At 46.0% G+C, this 21,711-nt stretch overlaps 1 protein-coding gene across 1 annotated transcript in view; it reads left to right on the top strand.

Moving 5' to 3' along the window:
* pigg (phosphatidylinositol glycan anchor biosynthesis class G (EMM blood group)) overlaps nt 1-21,711 on the top strand; it is a 104,131-nt gene that overhangs the window by 65,376 nt on the left and 17,044 nt on the right. The window contains exons 9-10 of the mRNA XM_076287548.1: nt 3,933-4,363; nt 12,547-12,738. Coding sequence (XP_076143663.1) covers nt 3,933-4,363; nt 12,547-12,738 — 623 coding nt within the window. The remainder of the gene's footprint in view (nt 1-3,932; nt 4,364-12,546; nt 12,739-21,711) is intronic.

Here is a 21,711-nt window from a genome sequence, read left to right as displayed (position 1 = left end):
GGACTCTGCAAAGCCATGGCCCAAAGTCCTAGCATTAGCATATAGATAAAAGTTGCTTTTTATGTGTGTGTGTGTGTGTGTGTGTTTGTGTGTCCTTTTTTCGAAAGTCATTTTACAGACTCATGCCTTCACATCAGGAAGCGCTGCAGAGTTCGAGGAAGATGAGGAAAAAAAGGAGGGACAAATATGAGCAAAGCTGTCTTTGAAGACAATTCTCCGCCAAATGCTTTTGGGGACGCGACTAGTCCCGGCGAGGGGATTGGAGCGGAACAGAGTCGAAGCGAGCAAGCAAAAACACACACACACACACTGACGGAAAAGAGAGGGGCTGAGGCACACTTTCTGCCGGCTGTGTTTACACAAACAACAGCGTTGGTTACACAATTCATTTTCCTCTCGGCTGTGCGGCGCGGCGCTCGGTTCCGGCGTTGCCCAGCGCTGATGGATGGCTGCGCACCGAGGCCCCGTCACCCATAAGAAGTGGCTGGTCCCCACGGAGACTGTGTGTCGGAGCACCACACGGCCTGATCCATCACCAGCATCAGACGGGGGGGGCGAGGGGGGCTGTGCTGCACCGCCGCGTTACTAATTAGCATTTCATTACCTCATTGACTACGCCTGATGCCACACACACACACACCTGCTCCGGGAAGGGCTGGCCACACACACACATACATATACTCACTCACACACACACACACACATTCAGAAGTGTGTATACAGACACAAGCACACATGTTGTCCTCTGCTTTTCCTTTTAGTTATTGAACAGGTCACACAGTCATGTCTGTCCAGTTATTTCCCACCTGCTGTTTGTGTGTGTGTGTGTGTGTGCGTGTGTGACCCTTTGATGGAAGTGCATTTGGTGAAAAACTTTGGGGCACATCAGGGACGAGCCCAGGGCAATGGCACTGCCTGTGTGTGTGTGTGCGTGTGTGTGTGTTTGCATGTGTGTCTGCCTGTCTCTGTGAGTGGTGTCAGCTACAGTGTAGTGTCTCCTGCCAGGAGCAAGCCCGGGCCACTACCTACTGTACGTGACCGCTGTCTGCTGTGACATGTGCATCGCCAGAGGGTTTTAGTCGTATCCAAGGCTTTTGTCTCACTGCTGTCATTCGCTAGCACCACACACACCTGTTTGTGTGTGTGTGTTTAGTTGTAGCATCACACACACACCTCTCAACAGTCTGTTAGCGCTCAGCTCAACACCCTCAGCCGCCTCGGTGAAGGCGGTCACCTCCGTAATAAGACGCAGTGGGATTACTTGTCCACGCTACACTCATACAGGTGTACACACAAGACACACACACACACACACACACGTATACACACACACACACACATATGTACACACAAACACACGTACACAAAAACACACGCACACACATGCACAAACACACACAGAAGAGATATACACAAATACACACAATCCCTTACTGACAATTTTATACACCCACACATACACACACACATGATCCATGCCTTGTCACTGTTCAGCCGAGTTGTGTGGGCTGTTTGTTATGGCAGCCAGCGTCTCTCCCTGGTGGCCGTGAGCTGAATCCCTGAGGCTGGGGGGGGGGGGGGGGGGGTTGGGGAGTGAGTGAGCCCTCCCCTCCTGCCCTCCATGGCCAGGTTATTAGAGCGTGCTGGGTTGGCTGCGCCCACTGTAAACAGGGATGGAAATGGCCTGTCTGCCTGGCTTCTGCGTCCTTGCTTCTCATGAATCGCTGATTGTCTTTCGTCTCTCGCTCGCTCACTCGCTCCATCTTCACCCCTTTTACACGTCCTTCGCACTCTGACTCATCCGCTCCCCTTCTTCAGCCTGTGTGCGTGTGTGTGTGTGTGTGTGCGTGTTTAACAGTTTGACTATTTTCTGAATTAAGGTTTGGAGTAGGTTAGTGTCTATCAGTAGTCTGTCACCTTACACAGGATCTGAAGAAACTGCCTGTGTTCAGCACCTACTATGTCTTTTGTATCACCTCTCGCTCTCTCACACACATGATTCACACACCGAAACGCTTTTCTAGTGAAGTTAATCACTGGTGCACTTTATTGGGATCAGTGGGGACACGTGATGTGTGTATACTGTATTTACCTCTGCCAAGGAGGTCATGTTTTCATTGCCATTTATTCGTTTCCCTTATATAATTATTTCAAAAGCTAACAGGCCAGTTTTCATGAAAGTTGAGGGAGTGGAGTACCTTGGGCCGAGCAAGAGCCCATTAGATTATGCTCCGTTACACATTGTTTAACATTGCTGGATAGGTGATGGTGTTCTTGGTGGAGGAATACTCTCTTTCTGATAGCCCTTCAGTTACACATTGGTTAACATTGCCGGATAGGTTATGATGGTGGATGAATACTAGGGTTCCTACGGATCATGGAATTTCTGGAATAGCATGGAATTTTGTCTATTCCAAACATGGAAAGTCAGGGAATTTGATCATTTTTGGGGCAAAGTCATGGAATATCAGGGAATTTTGTTGCAGTAGTTTAAAATGTACTTGTCAAAATACATTGATACACATATATTTGATTATATTTAGGTTAGGTTTACTGCTTGCTTGAGTAGTTGTGGTTAGCCCAACTTTGTTTAATTTAATGCCCATTTAGTCTTTCTCCCGCTCTAAAAAAGTAAGAGTCTTGAACGCTACATGGCTGCTCTGAAATCTTTGGACGGTATATTGTATCATTCATAGTAGTTCATGGAAATTCTTTTTTTTTTTGTCAGGGAAAAGTCATGGAGTTTTACATCTGAACTCTGGAATACGCTCTTTCTGATAGCCCTTCAGTTACACATCTGTGTTGGCAGTTTCTTCTTCACTCTCTTTCCTCTGCTTCTGAGCTTTTTAAAAGTGCGATGAGCGCTCCGATGACAAATTGATTGGAGGCTTCTCCAGACCCGATGAATAATAAGGTTTGTTTCGGGACGCCGGGCGTCACAGAGGACTTTGTAGGGAGATGAATGGGCAGGCATTAGGGAAATGCGTGCTCTGTTTACCACTCGCTACGCAGCTACAGAGGACACACACTCACACTCTCTCTTCTCTCTGGGCCCTTCATGTACAAATGCTTGATTTTTTTGTCTCCGCAGACTCCTGTGTTGGCGGGCCGGCCTGCACTCTGGCTGATCTACGCTGGCCACATAACCTTTTGTGTGTGTGTGTTTTTGTGTGCTTTAGCCTCAGTCACTAGCCAGGGGTTAGAGAGCCCGTTGGGTTTTTGTTAGAATCCGGCCGAGCCTTTCCATCTCGGAGGGTAATGAGATTTCTGTAGGCCAGATAGGATTACGATGGGCTTTGGCACTATGCATCTGTTGTTCCGAGTGTATTTTTACGCTCTCTCTCTCATTTTCTCAATTGTTATCTCTGTAGTTTTTGTCTCTTTCTCTCTTTCATTCATCTGCTTCAGTACTTTCCAAACTTATCACTGATGCTCTGACCTTCATAGCCTCACAGAGCAAGCACAACTTCACTGGCCTGAGAATTAGAGAATGAGAACACCCATCCTCTTTTTTCCTCCCTCTCCCTTTCTCTCTCTTTCTCTTTTGCTCACCCCCCCCCCCCCCCAACTCACACACACACTCTGTCCATCTCTCTCTCTCACTCGCGCCATCATCATTGCCCTTGGACATTTTTCAGCTGGTTAACTTAGATGCACCCAATTGGACTAAGTTAAGATGGAATTTTCTTCTTTTTAGTTTCTTATTATTTATATATTTTATTATTTGTTCATTTTGTTTGTTGTTTGTCTTGGTATCACGGATACGCTGGCGACTACGCCGCTCCGTCCGGCATCTTTTGTCTTATGCGTCAATGTCTTGTGTGTGAGCGCTTGGTGTAGCTCATACCTTACACATACATTCTGCATGTCTCCCAGTCATCAGTATAATTCAGTCTAATAGTATGTACCTCTCTGTCTCTGTCTCTGTCCAGGTGTCGTCCCCAGGATGGGAGCTGTCTGAGCTGGACATGCTGCTGCTGTTGGGCACAGTGGGCCACACGCTGAGCCTGGGCGCCTCCAGCTTCGTGGAGGAGGAGCACCAGAGCTGGTACTTCCTGCTCAACACGCTCTGCCTGGCCGTCTTCCAGGATGTCTGCCGCAAGTACTTCCGCGAGAGGCGGCGAGCCAGCCAGGGGGGCGCTGGCGGTGACAGCGATGATGAGGAGCAGCTGCTCCCCTCCTGCAAGGCCGCCGGCCCCGACGCGTCGCCGCTGGCCGACCTTGGCGTGAGCAGGGGCTCGGAGAAGTGGCTGGCCCTGGCAACGCCACCCCTGACCCTGGCCTGCTGTCGGCTGTTGCGCTCACTCAACCAGACGGGTATCCAGTGGGCGCACCTGCCCGACCTCAGCCACTGGCTTAACAGGTGAGTGCAAGGGAGGACAGGCATGGACCTTTACCAAATACAGTGATGGCCAAAAGTGTTGGCACCCATGCTAAAGTTGACTGAAAAGAGGAATATAAAATCATCCTTTGGAAATTGATCTTAATGCCTTAAGTGAAAAATGAGGAAATATCTAACCTTTAAGGACACCAATTTTCTTAGTGAATGAATAATGTATCATAAATAAATAAATGTTCTTCCTTAAAATACAGGGGTCATAAGTATTGACACCCCTATGTTAAATTCCCATAGAGACAGGCAAATTTTTATTTTTAAAGGCCAGTTATTTCATGGATCCAGAATACTGTGCATCCTGATAAAGTTACCTTGGCCTTTGGAATTAAAATAGTCCCACATCATCACATACCCTTCACCATACCTAGAGATTGGCATGGGTGTTATTTCAGTTAGCCTACAGTATTAGCTGGTTTGATGCTCAGTGCAAATCAAACCAGCTAATAGGCTATATTAGGTTATATTTATTTGTTACCTTTCATCTTGGCTTTTGCAGAAACAAATAGTTTGTAACACACACCAAACTCAAACATTCTTTAGAACACAGCTGATCAACCGTCTGCTTTCACTTTTGAATGATGTTCCAATGCAAAAAGTGACCGGACTACTTGCAGAGTGTTATGAAAGATGTGAATATCAAGCACAAAACCCATTTTCCTTGACAGCGGTCTGTTATACTTAGCAACGGTCTGTTATCGAGAAATAGCAGACCACCGAACGTCGGAAAGGCCCATTCAAGTGAATGAAGCATTCGGCAGCATTATGAAGAGCCGTATAATAAATACTAATACAAACACAAATGTGTACATTAGTAAAAGGCCTCATCCAGTAACTTGGTCCAGATACTGCTTGTATCATATTAGGATCGGGGCTTACTGAATAACTAGACCCAAATAGTAGAGCCCAGATACAGCATATGTGGATTTTACCCTAACAATGTTCTTGTAGAGTGTGGTTGCATCATCATTACATCATAAATTATGTTTAGTACTACAGAACAGTTCAATAATAAAGAGATAACAATGGTTGCTGGCTTTGTAGATGATCTTACCAAATATATTTCAGTGTATAAACTGCTACTGTCCTACTATTTCTTAAATATTACCTTTTGCAGATTGGTGAGCATATAGTGAATTCACAGATTATGAAATGACAACATTTGAAAAAGATATTGGACATTGAATAAAAGAAAACACTATTTGAATTTTTTAAAATGGCTTATACAGTATTCTGATGCAGTATTTTACTAAGACAATCTCCGAACAGATGTGTAGATAGCACCTGCCTTTAAATGTTTGGGTAAAAGGCCTGTGAAACTTCCCATCACTGTAAAAATGGTTAAAAAGAATAAAAAATTGAAAATGAAACATAACCTTAATCGTAGCCTTTTACAGACCGACAAAGCAGCTCCATCTAGTAAAACTTATAAATTCCCATAAAAGCATCTCATTAAATCTCACTCGAGCAAGTAAGCCTTCTGTTCTTAAGTGGTAATGCTCGTTGGTTCCTGTTCCACTGACAGGCTCCTTAGATCAGTAATGACTGCGCTGTCACAAGTGGTCACAGCCTACTTCCCAGAGCTTCATTACATGGTGCCGATTTAATGCACTTGAATGCCAGACTCTTTGTGGGCCCTCGTTTGCACTGATTCCAGCCACTGCTCAGTATTCCTGGCCAGCTAGATCCCTCTGTGTGTGTGTGTGTGGGGGGGGGTGTTGGGATGTTCCCTCTTTATGAGCAGAGCAGGGCTGTGTGTCGTAGAACGTAGCAGGTTTGGGGTTTCCTGCACAGGGCTGGGCGTCGTAGTAGGTAGCGTGTTGTTAGAAGTGTCCTGCGCCCTCCCCAGAGCGTATAGGCTCAGGTACAGAGGCCAGAGCGTGTAGGACCAAGAGCGGAGAGCAGAGGAGCTCTGGGGCTCTCCACAGGCATCCTGGAGGTCAAGGGCAGCCGCAGAGCCTGTGGAGCATCTCGCCACATGTACACATCCTAAGGCTACTGCCTTTCATATCTGTCTCTCTCTTTCTCTGTCTTTTTTATTCTTTTTCTTTATCTGTCTGTCTGTCTGTCCCCTTTTTTTCTTACCTTTCTCTCTTCTCTCTATCTCTGTATCTTTCCATTTTTCTCACACACTTCTATCTCTGTCTCTCTCTATACCCCCCCCCCCCTCCCCCTTCTTCCTCTCCTCCTGGCGAACATGTAGCTCTGCAATGTTTTATTAAATCCTCCACCAAGGCTGTCTTAATTGCCTGAACCTCCCACCCACTCTGGGCAGTTAGTGCGCTGCTATAAGCGCGCCGACATCACTGCAGTCTGCAGCGCAGCAGCTGGGCACCAGGAGCTAATCAGGTTGGGACTCACACATCCATCTCATCTCTGCATAACACCTCCATGGCTATCTGCAGTACTTTAGGAGCAGTAACCAAGGCATGGTGTAAATAGGGTTGGAGAGGGGGGAGGTACATACAGTTAATTTCCCTTTTTCTCTGTGTAATATTAAATGGGTTTACAATAGGTTCTTTCAAAATGTACCAGTAAATGACTGTAGAATTCGAAAACATGAAAACAGCCACAACTAATTAGTTGGTGGATCTTGAAATAGTAGCAGAACTTGAAGCAGTCTTGTGAATTTGCTGTAGCCTAAGTTGGACACAAGTGCTTTAAATTTGAGATGTGCTTCATGTTTCGTGTCAGGCTCTATTAAAATCCTTGAGAATCAAGCAACACTAACCAGGATGCAGTGCTTCTGTTTCTCCATCACGGCCACAGAGAAAGAAGAAGGTGTTTCTGAGGCAGCAGATGTTCTTTGTGTGTCTCACACTGTCTGCACACGCGGACAAACAGCTGTCTGTTTTGAAATGAAATATAGACAAGTGGAAGATGCTGCTGTACGCTAGCTGGAACTTTTGGAACACTGAGCTGACTTTTTTACATTTTACATCTCTCAAATCTGGAATCATGTGCAATGAGTATATTAACTGATGAGTGAACCTCCAAAGAGGCTTAACAATTATGTTACATGGCCCTGCAGAGTGAGTGGAAGGGAGAGACTCAAAAGACGCCTCGGCCAGGTGGACGCTAAAGTTTTTCCTTCAGCTGCTTGGCTGTTGTTTCGGTCACTTATTCCTCATTTTGTCCATCTTTGACTGTTTGCAAAGTCCCTGCTTTGCTTCTTCCCACACTGGCCATCTTGTTGAATAGCAAAGTCATTTTTTCACACAGACATACACAGACATACATACACACACACACACACACACACACACACGCGCACACACACACAGGCCCCGGCTGAGGAAACCCCCCCCCCCAGCGTACAGCAGCCCAAACAGGCAGATGGCTTGGCTGCCTCCAGTGCAGTCTGCAGCCAGACCCCATTTCGCCCCATTAAGGGTGTCCTGGACAGGGAGGAAATCAAAGCTCATCTAATTGCTGAATCTCGAGTCTGAGCAAAGAGGCGCCAAGGCAGTGAAACTGCTCGCTTGGCCCTGGAAGAAGAAGCACTTGGCTTAGCTGCGCCTCAGAGGGTGTTTGTTCTGCCCTAACTGGGTCCTCCCTACAGGATGGCTCCGTGGCCAAAGGCCAGCTCACTGTGGCTCTGCCCATCGCATGTACAGAGAGCCTGGACGGAGATAATCAGAGAAGAAAGGAAAGGACAGGAAAGCAGGACATAAGAAACGCTGGAAATTCCTCTACTCCTCTAATGCTTTCTTAGGTGAAAATGGCTCCCCTACTTGGATTAGTACTCATGTGCTGTGTGGGGTGCTGTGTGTATTATGTGTGTGTATGTGCTGTGTGCGGTGATGTGTGTGTTCTGTGTGGGGTGCTGTGTGTGTTATGTGTGTGTATGTGCTGTATGGGGTGGGTGTGTGTGTTATGTGTGGCCATTGTGTACTTGCACACCTTGTGTCGACATTCCTTTACACAGTGCACTCTTAATGGTGCGCACAAGGACAAGCACCCAGGTTAATTAGAGGAAGCGTGGGGCGAGTGTTCTGGGCTGGCACTAATAAACGAGGCAGGTGAGGTTTCTTGATTGCTGCTGTAGTGTGTGTGTGTGTGTGTGTACGTGCATGTGTGTGTACGTGTGTGTGATTTGCCTCATGCAGCAGTTTGCTGCAGTCTCACCTGTCTGTCCGGTTGTAAAAAAAGAGCTAGCTAGCGACTATACTGGCCTACAGCCAAAACACATGAATAACTGATCATGGCCATAATGCAGCCCGAGTCAGCCGTTTATAGTATACAGTAGGTTTATAGTATACTGTAGGATGGAGCGGGGCCAGCCTTTCTAAGCAGGTCAGCAAGAGAGCACAGCCCGCAGGCCCTGTAGGTTAGAGTTTTAGTCTTGGCTTATTGCACGGCTGGACAAGATAAATGTTGCACGTTGTTAGGTAGTTGTGGGGCTCTTATGATCGTGGCTGGTGTGAGTTCACCTTAAAGAGGCCTCTCACAGTGCAGTGGATTTATGCCCCTTTGTGTAGCTGCATGCTGTGAAGTGTTACTGTTTTAGAACTTGATTTTAGAAGTTGTCAAATAGGCCAAGGGAGAGAGAGAAATACAGACTTTTATTCACATCACAGTCGATGGGCCATGGTCTGTTCTGTAATGAAATCTCATCTCGGCCCCAGCTGTGGCGCGGCTGGCTGGGGCACCTGCGGCGTGTGCCGGCGACCCGGGTTCGATTCCCGCCCCGTGGTCCTTTCTGGATCCCACCCCGACTCTCTCCCACTCACTTCCTGTCACTCTCCGCTGTCCTGTTGCATTAAAAAAAAAAGAAATCTCATCTCTGAAGCTTTTGGTATTACATCCCACCGAAATGCATCGGTTCTTACACAGAACATAATTAAGCAATGCATTTTTGTGTCTAGTTTCCATTTAGTCTCCAAATAGTGGGAAAATCTATGATTAACTGCTATGTTGATTTTTTTTTACCCTCACATGCTTTCCTTTACTCTTTGAAGTTGTTTGGAACCGACAGTGTTATAGATCGTCAGTAGTTTGGGATAAAGTGATTAATATTAATTTGTGGTATAGCTGTAGACGTGCTCTTCAGTGAACTGGGTGAAGAAAAACCTCTGGACTTCATGGTTTGAAGTGATTTAAGTGCCTCGTATTGCACACATGAAACAGGAAATGGGTCATGCTTACAAGCTTCTTTATAGTATGTTCTGTACATTTGTTTGTGTGTCTACAGTATATATATATGTGTGTGGGTGTGTGTGTGTGTGTGTGCACGTGTGCGTGTGTGTGTGTGTGTGTGTGTGTGTGTGTGTGTGTGTGTGTGTGTGTGTGTGTGTGTGTGTGTGTGTGTGAGCATACTGCAAGTCTTTGATGTCTTCCCAACCAACCCCAGTTCAAACATGTATAGGGTGACTCAATACGTAAAATTAGAAGAAGCCTCGTAAAGCACTAAGATCCTTGTAAAGCGCTGAGATGCTCATGCTTGAAGTCACCATGAAATTCTTCTAGCACAGAGAAGGAGAAGGCAAATGATCACACACACTCTTCTAATCCCATTTCACAATTTATTTGTATAGTATGTATAACAAAATACACACGCACGCACACACACACACACACACACACACACACACACGCACACACACACAAAAACAATCAGCGTTGGTTTACAGAACACACTTCTCTCACTGACTAGAAGTGTTTGTGATTGCGGCCTGAACTTTACACAGGATAAAGTAAACCCAGTAGATGTGCCACCTCCACACGCTGCACCCATGTGCACCCCATCCCCACCATGCACTTATGTGCACCCCATCCCCACCCTACACCCATGTGAACCCTATCTCCACCCATGTGCACCCCATCCCCACCATGCACCCATGTGCACCCCATCCCCACCCTACACCCATGTGCACCCCATCCCCACCCTACACCCATGTGCACCCCATCTCCACCCATGTGCACCCCATCTCCACCCATGTGCACCCCATCCCCACCCTGCACCCATGTGCACCCCATCTCCACCCTACACCCATGTGCACTCCACCTTGAGAGCAGCCGGCAGCCTAATGGGCGTAATACGGTCCGCCAGGCCTGCTCGGAATCTGATCGATGGAATTAGTATCTGGAGCATTTAATGAAGTGTGGGTTTGAAGGGGCAGCTGGAATATGTACGTTTTTCATTTGGAACTCAGGACGCGTGGCTCTGTGTGACTGTAGCTGAATCGATAATAGACTGTCTAATGAAGAAATGTGTTCCCACAGAAGATGAGGGGGGAAGACACTCACTGTGTGTGTGTGTGTGTGTTTAATGAAGGCAGGGGCTACCGGAGCAGATGATTGTAAAATAGCTTCTGTTTGACTGGCTGCCAATGCGATGCTGGAAGGTAGCTTATTAGGATACACAACTAACTTGGAAAATACATTGTGTTTTACATGTGTGGCCTGTGCAGTAGGAAAGCTAACAGGACAGACGTCTAAACATAACAAGCATTGTGCAGAAAAGCCAGAATATAATGCCATTTACTCAATGCTTTTACCAGAGTCTTCACATGGTCTCTGTCCCTGCCCCTGTAAGGAAGCTAAATGTATGTATGTAAATATATGGATATTACATACATACAGCCACCAGCCTCTCCTTCCGCTTCCAGTGGCCTCTCAATTAACACTCATGTCCTGACAATTACCTTTTATATGTCCTGTAATATTTTTATGGTGTGTGCGTGTGTGTGTGTGTGTGTGTGTGTGTGTGTGTGTGTGTGTGTGTGTGTGTGTGTGTGTGTGTGTGTGTGTGTGTGTGTGTGTGTGTGTGTGTGTGTGTGTGTGTGTGTACTTATACAGTAGTGGGTGTTTGCCCCAGTAGGGTCTCAGGAGGCAGGTGTCACCCCACAGCAGGCCTCTGGGTCGAGCAGAGAGCAGTGCTGAGACGCTGACCATAATGATAGGAACCTTCTCCTGCACTGCTCTCTGCCATGGTGGTGACTCCAAATGGCCTGGGCAGTGGACAGCTGTGATGCCGACAACGGCACAGGGAAAAGACAGACAGATATAGAGCTAGACAGACAGACAGATAGATAGACAGGAACAGGCAGACACACTTGCATGAATACTTGAGAAGTGGTGGATGACAGACACACACACACACACACACACACAGAAGCTTGCACTGGCTCCGACCCCATTTAGCATTCAAGGAGCTCGGCAGTAGCTGGATGAACAGTAGGAGTCCAAGACACCAGGGTCACGCGGCTCTGATGAAAGTTTTCCCCTCACTCGCTCTCTCCCTCCCTCTCTCTCTCTCTCTCTCTCTCTCCTTGTTCTTTCTCTCTCTCTCTCTCTCTCTCTGACTCTCACTCACTTACTGTCTGCCCAGCTCTGTCTAGCTCTCTTTCTTTCTGTCTCTTCTCTCTGTCTTTCTCTCTTCTCTCTGTCTTTCTTTCTGGGTTCTTTTGTACACGTAATCAGCTGGAGATTATTTGCCTCTTTCTCCCATCTGACCCCCCCTCCCAAACACATATACCCTATCCTCCTGATTACCTGCACCCCCCCCCCCCCCCCCCCCCAATGTCGTGCTCTCGGCCCATGCAGCCCCCTAAACTCAGTCCATCTCCCGCTGCCCTCCTGCAGCGCACATCATCCCCTCACACATCCTGGCCAGCTCGCCAGCCTGCCTCAGGGGCCAGAAAGAGAGAGGGGGGGGGGCAGCCCTGGGGTCCCAACCGTCCATGGCCAGAGTGCACAGGGATGAGTTGTGTGTATTATTTGTATGTGTGTGGTGGGTCGTGGGGGATGGCACATTGTTATACTGTAACACAGCTCTATTTCGCTCTCGGTCTCTCGTGTCTGTTCAAGGATTTTACAGGCTTTGAGGATGTTGGATGGTGTGGGGTGTTTTGTCCAGGTGAGTGTGTGCTTGTGACAGAGGGTAAATGTTTTGAGTAACCAAATGGCTTGGGCATCCATCAGACATGTTTAAGCCAACTGAGCTGTTTTAAAGCCTATAGTGAACACGGGAGGTTGATAGACAGTGCAGGGGAAGATGAAAATACAGTACAGTGTGGTGGTGTGTCTCTGATGCTGCCGGCTAATTATGCTGTGTGTATTTTTATCTGCTGTGTCACTAACAGTAGCTCTCTCTCTATCTCTATCTATCTATCTCTCTCTCTCTCTTTCTCTCTCTCTCTCTCCTGCAGTGGTGACCATAAGGTGGTCCTGTCGCTGCTGTCGATGGCGTCGCTGGCGCTGGTCTTCGTGCTGGTGCAGCGCCGGTGTTCAGCCGTGTCCAAGATCGCCCTGGCACTGGGCCTCCTGGGAGTCTACAGCTACCGCGCCGCTGCCGGCTCCGTCCTGTTCCCATGGCAACACAGCAGCCGCGCCGCGTCCAAGTGAGTCGGCCGCTAATTCCGCAGCAGCTAATAATACAGGAGGGGGCGTGGGGGGTGGGTGGGGTGTTCATAAACACGGGCGCCTGGCTTGCATAGACCTTCCCTGACAGTTTTTACCGTTTAAATGTTTACTGAGTAGTTTGGTAGAGGAATGAGCTGACAGAGAGAATGCTGCTTCCTGCATCACTCTCTTTCTCTTTCTCTCTCTCTCTCTCTCTCTTTCTCTCTTTCCTGTTATTTCCTTCTCTTTCTATTTCTCTCACTTTTTCTTTCCTTCTCTTTCTGTCTTTTTCTCTCTTTCTTTGCTACTCCACCCCCCCCCCCCCCACACACACACACACACACATACACACACACATACACACACACACACATACACACACACATACACACACACACACACACACACACACACACACACACCCACACACAGACACACCCCATACCCCACACCCCTCTCTCCACAGCTGTTCCTCTCAGGCAATTGGATTCATTGCATAAATATTTTCTTAACATTCATTCATCTTATTACTGTTTCTGGTTGTTAGGTGGGGGGTGGTAGACAGTAATTATGCTCAGCTTTGTGTTAAAATTGGAGCAGAATGTTGATTGAACATGTCGCTCCAATCAAGCACAGCTGGAAAACCAATGTGATTTATAAAGAGCCAGTTTATAGACAGTTTATGGGCATTTTACAACCCAGTTGTATGGAGTAATAGTTTCAGTCTCCGTGGCCCAGATGGTTTGTCCCAGAGCTGTATATATAGAGAGTTCGGACAACTCAAATCATATTTCATCCCAACATCGGATGATTCTACAGTATAACCCTATGGAGCGAATACGGTATGTTAAAATAAATCGCTTATTATATTATCAACGTTTGTCAATATGTAAAAGGCCCTTATTAAAGTGTATATTTACCTTCGATATCTTAAAATGCCCATCTCAGAACATTCTATTCCCTAGTTGTCGCAACTCTCTATATACGGCTCTGGTTTGTCCTCTTTGGGCCTCTATACTGTAGTTAATGAGACCAGGGTGCAGACTAGCATTGGCCTCCTCTCTTCCTTTCCTCTCTTCTCTTTCTCCCTTTCCTCTCTTCCTCTCCTTCCCTCTTTCTCTCATCTCTTCTTTTCTCCCTTTCCTCTCCTCCTCTCTTTATCTCCTCTTCTTTTCTCTCTTCCTCCCCTCCCCTCTCTTCCTCTCCTCCTCTCTCCAAGTCCTCCCCTCCTCTCCTCCTCTCCTCTCAGTCCTCTCTGTGTTCTGCACTCAGTTCTCCCGGCCAGCAGCACAGCCAGAGAAAGTAATGAGAGGGCAGGTTGAGGGTAGCTCACAGTTCCCCTAACTACCACCCCACACAGACACACACACATACACACACACACAGCCACCTTCCTCCTCTCCCTCCCTGTCTCTTTCCCACTTACCTATCTCTCTCTCTCTCTCTCTCTCTCTCTCTCTCTCTCTCTCTCTGTCTCTCCATTCCTTTGCCATGTGCTTCATCCACTCCCCCATCCACACTTTGTCACAATACTGCAGTGCAGTGCTCTTGACATTTCCTCCCCTCTAATTAAAACTATGACCCTGCTCTCACCTCCAGTGCCCACCATCGCTCACAGTGCCTATGTGCCTGCCCTGCGTGTGTGTGTGTGTGTGTGTGTGTGTGTGTGTGTGTGTGTGTGTTTGTTGCATATATGTATGTTTATGTTTTCTGTAGTCTGTAGTGTTTTTATTATGTTTGTGTGTGTGTGTGTGTCTCTCTCTGTGTGTGTGAATGGGGTTTGGGAGTTTGTCACGCCGTGACTGGATGTAATTGACAGTGCCATGCGTGCCACCGCTCGCCTGCCCCTGCTAGTCATTAATCACGGCGACCTGTTGTTTATGCCAGCCTCGCCAACCTCTGGCATTTCTATTAAGTTGATGCCCGTGGTCGCCCCAGTTACCCGCTTTCCCATTTAGCACCATGCCACTGTGTACTGACAGACAACTGTGCCCTGGTAGCCTTATCAAAGACATCAGAGGCCCTTGTTTGTGTTTGTGTGAGTGAGAGAGAGAGAGAGAGAGAGAGAGAACCATGTAAGTTGTTTGTTATGTTTTATGTGTGTGTGTGAATTAACATTTGCATATGTAAAGGTTAAGGTGTGAGAGTGTGTGCGTGCATGAGATGTGCGTCAGTGAGTATGTGTGTGTGTGTGTGTGTGTGTGTGCGTGCACATACTTCTGTGTGCATCAGTGTAAGTGTGTGTGTGTATGTGTGTTAATGAGGGTGTATTTTGCGTATTTGAGGGTGTATGTGAGGGACAAATGGTTTTGTTGAGGTCAGTGTTTGCGCATGAGCCCGCGGTAGTGAGTCATTGTTGTTTTTACTGCAGTACTTCTCTTCTAGTGGTTCCATGTTTTTTTATCCATATTTCCTTACTAACAACAACATGACCCTTGTCTGAACTTTGAATAGATGAAAGCTTTTATCGGGCTCAATGCAGTGCAATTTCTCTTCCTCTCTTTCTTTTTCTCTCCCTCTTTCCCCATCTTTTTGTGTCACTCCTCCCCCTTCTCTCTTTTGCTCTCCCTCGCTCTCTCGCTCCTGCTGTAAATGCTCAGTCTGTCATATCCTACATTAATCTGCAACAGTTTGAACTGTAATGCTTATCCTCCACCCTCTCTCTCTCTCTCTCTCTTTCTCTCTCTCTCTGTGTGTGTGTGTGTGTGTGTGTGTGTGTGTGTGTGTGTGTGTGTGTGTGTGTGTGTGTGTGTGTGTGTGTGTGTGTGTGTGTGTGTGTGTCTGGACCCTGTTTGGTTTAGAGGCACTGATGACACCCTATCACACACACACACACCTGTTGCCACACTGTAGTGGTCAGCTCTTCAACCAGAGTCGAGTGCTGTTGAGCCTCTCTTCATCTCTCTCTTTCTCACACACATAGTATCATTCTCCCTCTCGGTCGACACAATAACGCTCTTCTATCTGCCTGTCTGTATGCCTATCGGCCTGTCTTTATGTCTGTCTGTCTGTCCAGCCCCTCCACTCCTCCATTTAACGAGTGCCTCTCCTCTACGGCTGCCCATAAACACTCCACAGCGCGGCAGCACATCTATGGCCACTGACACTGAAACAGTCACCCACGGCCTCTTTGGGAGCCTTATGCCCGCCTGGCAGCCCTGATGAGCAGTGATGGATGTCTCTGCACCCAGGGCACAACCTCACAAACCACCCCGTGCCAACCCCTATCCCTCACGTTCCCTCATTTTGCCCTACAACTGCCCCGAAACTGCCCCAAAATGCCCCTTAGTCCAGAACAGATGTGGGACTTGACAGCTGGCTCTGGGTGGTTGTAGTCCCGTCTCAGACAAAGTGTTAGTGAGTGCAGGCTCCTGTCAGACCATGAATGTGTTACTGTTACAGCCGGCTCAGGAACCATGACATAAAATAGAGTTTATCAAAAACAAATAATTTGATTTCAATAAATAATAATTTGAGTTAAAATCCAGGGGTTGAATATGAAAGCAATATACACATGAGCATTGTGCGCTCTCAGGTGTGGAGAGAAATGCAAACCTTCTCTGAAGGCAAACTCATGGCCTTGTTATCCACACCTTTTTAGGTGTAGACAATTAAGCTGATTCTGCCTCTGAAGTAGGCGTGTGTGTGTGTGTGTGTGTGTGTGTGTGTGTTTCTATTGCATGTGCCTGTGTTTTTTCTATGTATTGTGCTCATTTGTGTAATGCGTATGTATACACGTTAGTATACACATTATGCACATTTGTTTATGTATTGAATGCATGTGTGTGTTGATTTATTATGGTGTGAGTGTTTGCTCTGATACATTATTTATGTTTGTGTGTGTGTGTGTGTGTGTGTGTGTGTGTGTGTGTGTGTTGTATTGTCCGTGTTCACTCTTTGTTCTGTGGAGCAGAGGGAGTGATCTCAGTGCTGAGTTCTACTCACACTGGTGTGTGTTCAGTAATGGCAAGTCATTTGCCTTGTAGTTTGACTACGGCTGCACGCCCCAGCTTAAAACTGGCCTCCCAGAACGTGTAATAGCACAGACCAGCCGATTAATGTTCTTACACTTCTACTGGTGTACACACACATACGCGCACACACACGCACACTGTTACATAGTTAAGGAGGCCTACAAATGAGGACTTAGGCTCACACAGCTCCTGGGGGAAACAGTTTCTTGATCTGTTCTGTTCCGGTAGTTGGTGCAGTGCAGGTCAATTCTTGGCCACTGTTTTGTTTTTCAGTGTTTTTGTACGTTCCCTATCTCCCAGCACTGAACTGAACCATTTGCACTTTTTTATCTTTTCTTTTATTTGTCCTTGCTGAAGACCAGCACAGTATTTTAAGGAAGCAAGTGAACGGACACACACAGAAGCCATCTGAACCCCGTTTCTTTATATTCCAATGAGTGACACATAAATGACTCTTTTTTTTTTTTGACCTCACCATTACTGCCTTTTTGAAAATAATTAAGTCCAGTTAAGGTGCTCTTTGCCTCCACAAAAAATGTCCATACACGAGCAGTGATGCTTCACAGTAAGTCTCCTCACAGCCAAAATGTCTTTTTCATTCTTTTTCAGTTTGGCATTTTTTTCTTTTCTTGTCGTTTCCGTCAACAGCTTTTTGGGTTAAGGGACGATGATTATCCAAGGGTACTTATTTAGAGTGCACCGTTTCAATTGTTTTGTTGGGGTTGGGCGAGTAAGATGACATGTTTGGGAAGGAGAACTCTCCGCTCCAGGTTGGCATGGTGACTCGGTGATGCCAGGGCTGAGTGTGTGAAAAGGCAACATGGCTCTGCAGCCTGCATGGGAAACTAATCACAACACTCATTTACTTACCTCCCTTACTCACTAAACAAGTCACTGCACTAGGAAAGATTACGGTCCACACCGGCCACTGCACTGGGAGAGCTTACAGTCCAGACCGATGCACTGCACTGCACTGGGAGAGCTTATAGTCCAGACCGATGCACTGCACTGGGAGAGCTTATAGTCCAGACCAATGCACTGCACTGCACTGGGAGAGCTTATAGTCCAGACCGATGCACTGCACTGCACTGGGAGAGCTTATAGTCCAGACCGATGCACTGCACTGGGAAAGCTTACAGTCCAGACCGATGCACTGTATTCCTGATAAACAGCTCCATCATTGGCTTGATACCCAAGGGGGCATACACTGTGCTGTGCTGTAATTCTCTTTGGGTAAAACATCCTCTAAATGAAATGTAAATTGTTAAAACTAAATATTGATAACTATTCTAATAATATTCAGTCATGACAAAATAGGGCAGGGCTCTACAGTGCGCCCATTTCACTCGCATATGCGAGTAAAAATGATGACGTGCGAGTGCAAAAAAATATATAGGCGCACTGGTGCGAATGACTTCTAACCATGTCAATGTTTGTCTACAAAATACACCGCAACATCGAGAAACAGTACTGGTGCAAACCATAGAATCACGTCGCGAATGCAGCATAAAACTACACCTCCCATCAACGTTAGCAGTTTCGCGTTGGGACTCGATAGTAGTAGTCGCTTCTATGAAATCCATGAGCGCGCAGAGAAAGCGGAAAGTTAGACTAGCCAGCCAAGATGAAAAGATTGAAGAAATTAGTTCTTCCGCCTTCTATCCACCGAATTAATCGGATATAGGAGGAACAGGATAAGATTCTGAGAATGCAGTGAGAGAAGGAAAGGTAACCTAACATGCTTTTTAGCCCAGTTGACGTATTAGCTGCAATATGCAAAATATAGCTGTAGCGAACAGGCATAAAAGTAGCTTCCCGTAATACTCCCATTTTATTCAAAGGTAGAACGCTACTGACAACTCCAGGCTTCCACGCATGCTTGTTTGTTTACACCGAATAAAAAAATAAAAGTATAAAAATATATATATATCCTTGATTAGACTATGTTTTGTGGAAGAGAAAATTGACTGTTTTAGTAGTAGTATTAGGCAGTATGCAGTCAGATAGGTCACATGGGCATATTTGGATTAGCTACAGGTGTATTCACAAATAAATAAATTAGCCTACATTTGGCAGGATACTTGATTTACAGGCTAAATGCAAATATGGCAATGTATTATATTATTTTACATTAACAAAATGTAGGAAAATAAAACAGACTGAAAATAAAGTAGGCACTGATCTTTAAAATCCTGTTTCCTGTAGCCTAAATGTTGTCAGTCATTCTTAATATTCGCAATTGGTGCACTGGCATGTTTAACTGTTAGCTGCAGTGTAATGTTAGATTATGTGTAAGTTAAGTACAGAACTGACTGTGCTCCCAAATTTTTGTCTGTGCTCCTAAATTTTTTAACTTGGGGGCACAAGTGCTCCTGGAAAAAAATGTTAGTGTAGAGCCCTGTAGGGGCAGGGGGGGCTTGTATTTCACATTAAACGTTCTGACACCTTTGCTCATTGAACTCTTTACCTCTTTTAATTGACATTTGATGTAATGCATAAGAGATGACTATCAGTGGATTCCCTCTGAAGATGTTTTTCCTCTTCATTTCCTCGCTCGCAATTCTCATGTTTGTAGTGCTGGGTGTTCTCTGCATAAGACTCCCCCAGACAAGCCCAGGAGCTAATGTCACATCCACTGCTAGCCTCGTAATGAGACCTATTCCTGTAAAGCTTGATGTTCTTGCTGCCAAGACATCTGTAGTCGTCTTTCACTCCCCAGACGTCGCAAAAGAAGGCACGTAGCTTCCCTTCTGGGCTCGGTGAGACGCTGTTCGTTCGCCCGTTTGAGCTGTCACCCTCCCAAGCCTCCAGAAGTTCCCCGTGCTCTTTGTCTGTTTAACATCGTCTCAGATGTGCATAAAAACAGACGCGCGCGCCAAACATCTGAGCATGGTAATTAAAGTTGGGGTTGGTACACCTGCGTCAAGAGGATTGCGCTGAGAAAGAGGGCATGTGTTTTATTTTTATCGTGATTAGTTTAGAAGTGTTTGTTGTGCTGACGCCTTATTTGCGAGCATTTATGCATGCAAAATCTCTTATGGAAATGAAATCCACTTCTCTCATCAGCTCCCCTCCCCACTACCACACACACACACATACACACACTTCCACGCACACAACCACAGATGTAAACATTTCTGAGTGTACTGACACACATACAATAATTTACTGGCACTTGGCTAGGATGCAAGAATTATGTAGAAATCCACGGCTTGGTCCATACAATACATGCATAACATTATCACAACCACCCACCCATATGCACACACACACACACACACACACACACACACACACACACACACACACACACAAGCAGATGCAACCGCACACATAAACTGCAGTTATTTGCAGTCTGCCTGAGACACGGGTCAGTCTGGGTCTTGTTCAGAATATTATTTAACTCTCAGAGCGGTGTGCTAAGGCAGATCTTGTTTACATGGGGGCCTGCTTGGCTGGCCAGTAATTGCCACACAGATCATCTAAATGCAGAAGCAGCTGTATAGGCGGAAATAACATTATCTGTAACATTAAGTGTATCAGGAGTTACTGAAGGAAAGTAATTCAGTAGTCCATTACTTCTCTTAATTAACATGTAATCTCAGTACTAATTATCTTGCTGCTCAGTATAGTATAGTATAGTATAGTGTACAGTAGTATAGTATAGGCTAAGACCATCAGTCCAAAGAAAGTGTTAAGTGCCATTTTGACACTCAGCTAGCTACCTGGTAATGTTTAACCACATAGCTACTTTCTACAGGTATCAGTAACTATTTGTTTAAAACATTTACCGTCTTCCCTTGCAGTACCACTTTGTACTTTATGTAGTGCTGAATGGAAAACAATGTAAGCCAATGGAAGAGTGCAGGTTTTAGAATCCTACATAATCCTACACGCAGCCCCTTCAACCAGATTACTATGATCACACTACTTTGCACTGCCTAAAGCTGATTTGATTTATATTTCATATATGTCGTGCTGATTAAGTGCATAAACCGACTTGATTTATATTTTTTATGTTGTGCTGATGCAGTGCATAAACTGATTTGATTTATATGTTATATGTCGTGCTGATGCAGTTCATAAACTGTAGTTATACTTCACATGATGCAAACGATGCCTGGGTGGATGTGAAGACATAGCGCTACAGGTTCTGCAGTCAGATTGCTAGAGTACTGTGTCTGTTTTGAATTCAATCCATGACAGAAGCTATAGAAATATACTGCATGTGCATACAGTATATTCTGGTCTTAGGTTTTCAATGCAGATGTGGACTGATGCCTGATATGGAAGTTTAAATTGGTTGTCTTGGTGCTTTGTGCTTAGAATAGCCATTTTCCTACCCCAGGCAATGGAAATGTGCTAAGTGGTTGCTAAGGGTATTACCATCAAAATAACTTGCATTCATTTCTTCCTTCCTTCCTTCTTCCTTCCTTCTTCCTTCTTCCCTTCCTATCCTTACTCATTGTTTCCTCTGGCCTGCACCCTGTCTGTCACAAAACCTTGACTCTTTAAAAGAGAGAGAGAGAGAGAGAGAGAAGAATAGAAACGTGTACAGATAACATGTCTCAGTGGATTGAAGAAATACAGATTATTGCAACTCACCATGAGGAGCGAGTTGTCAAGGTTAGTAGGGTATTTAATGGTGTATGTAAGGATGCTCGTTAAATTACTCTGGGTGCCAGTGCCTTAGTCTATCTTTACCAACTAGCTCTTTAACCACAGATTTGTATTTTATTTCATATCATGTTTTTTGGTTTGTTTTGTTTGGTATTGTTTAAAGTGGCATATTTGTCTGTGTGCTTTCTGACTGTTAATAAGTGTGAATAACAGGCTGTGCAGACAGACCCAAATCCATCTGCTCAGTTAAGGCCCTTGCGCTTGGACGATGCCATCACTTGGACTTGCCAACTCGGGGTGTTGATGGTGTGTGTGTTTGCAGTGCCCCGATGCAAAGACTGGGAGGTCTCCTCCCCACTCTAGTCCTCTTCCTCACTA

The sequence above is a fragment of the Alosa pseudoharengus genome, unplaced genomic scaffold (assembly GCF_046254945.1).
Source record: "Alosa pseudoharengus isolate Yale_2024_CS ecotype anadromous, Long Island Sound unplaced genomic scaffold, YU_APseudo_1.1 YU_APseudo_1.1_scf_16, whole genome shotgun sequence".
NCBI classification, from domain to species: Eukaryota; Metazoa; Chordata; class Actinopteri; order Clupeiformes; family Clupeidae; genus Alosa; species Alosa pseudoharengus.
This window is presented reverse-complemented; position numbering and strand designations above follow the sequence as displayed.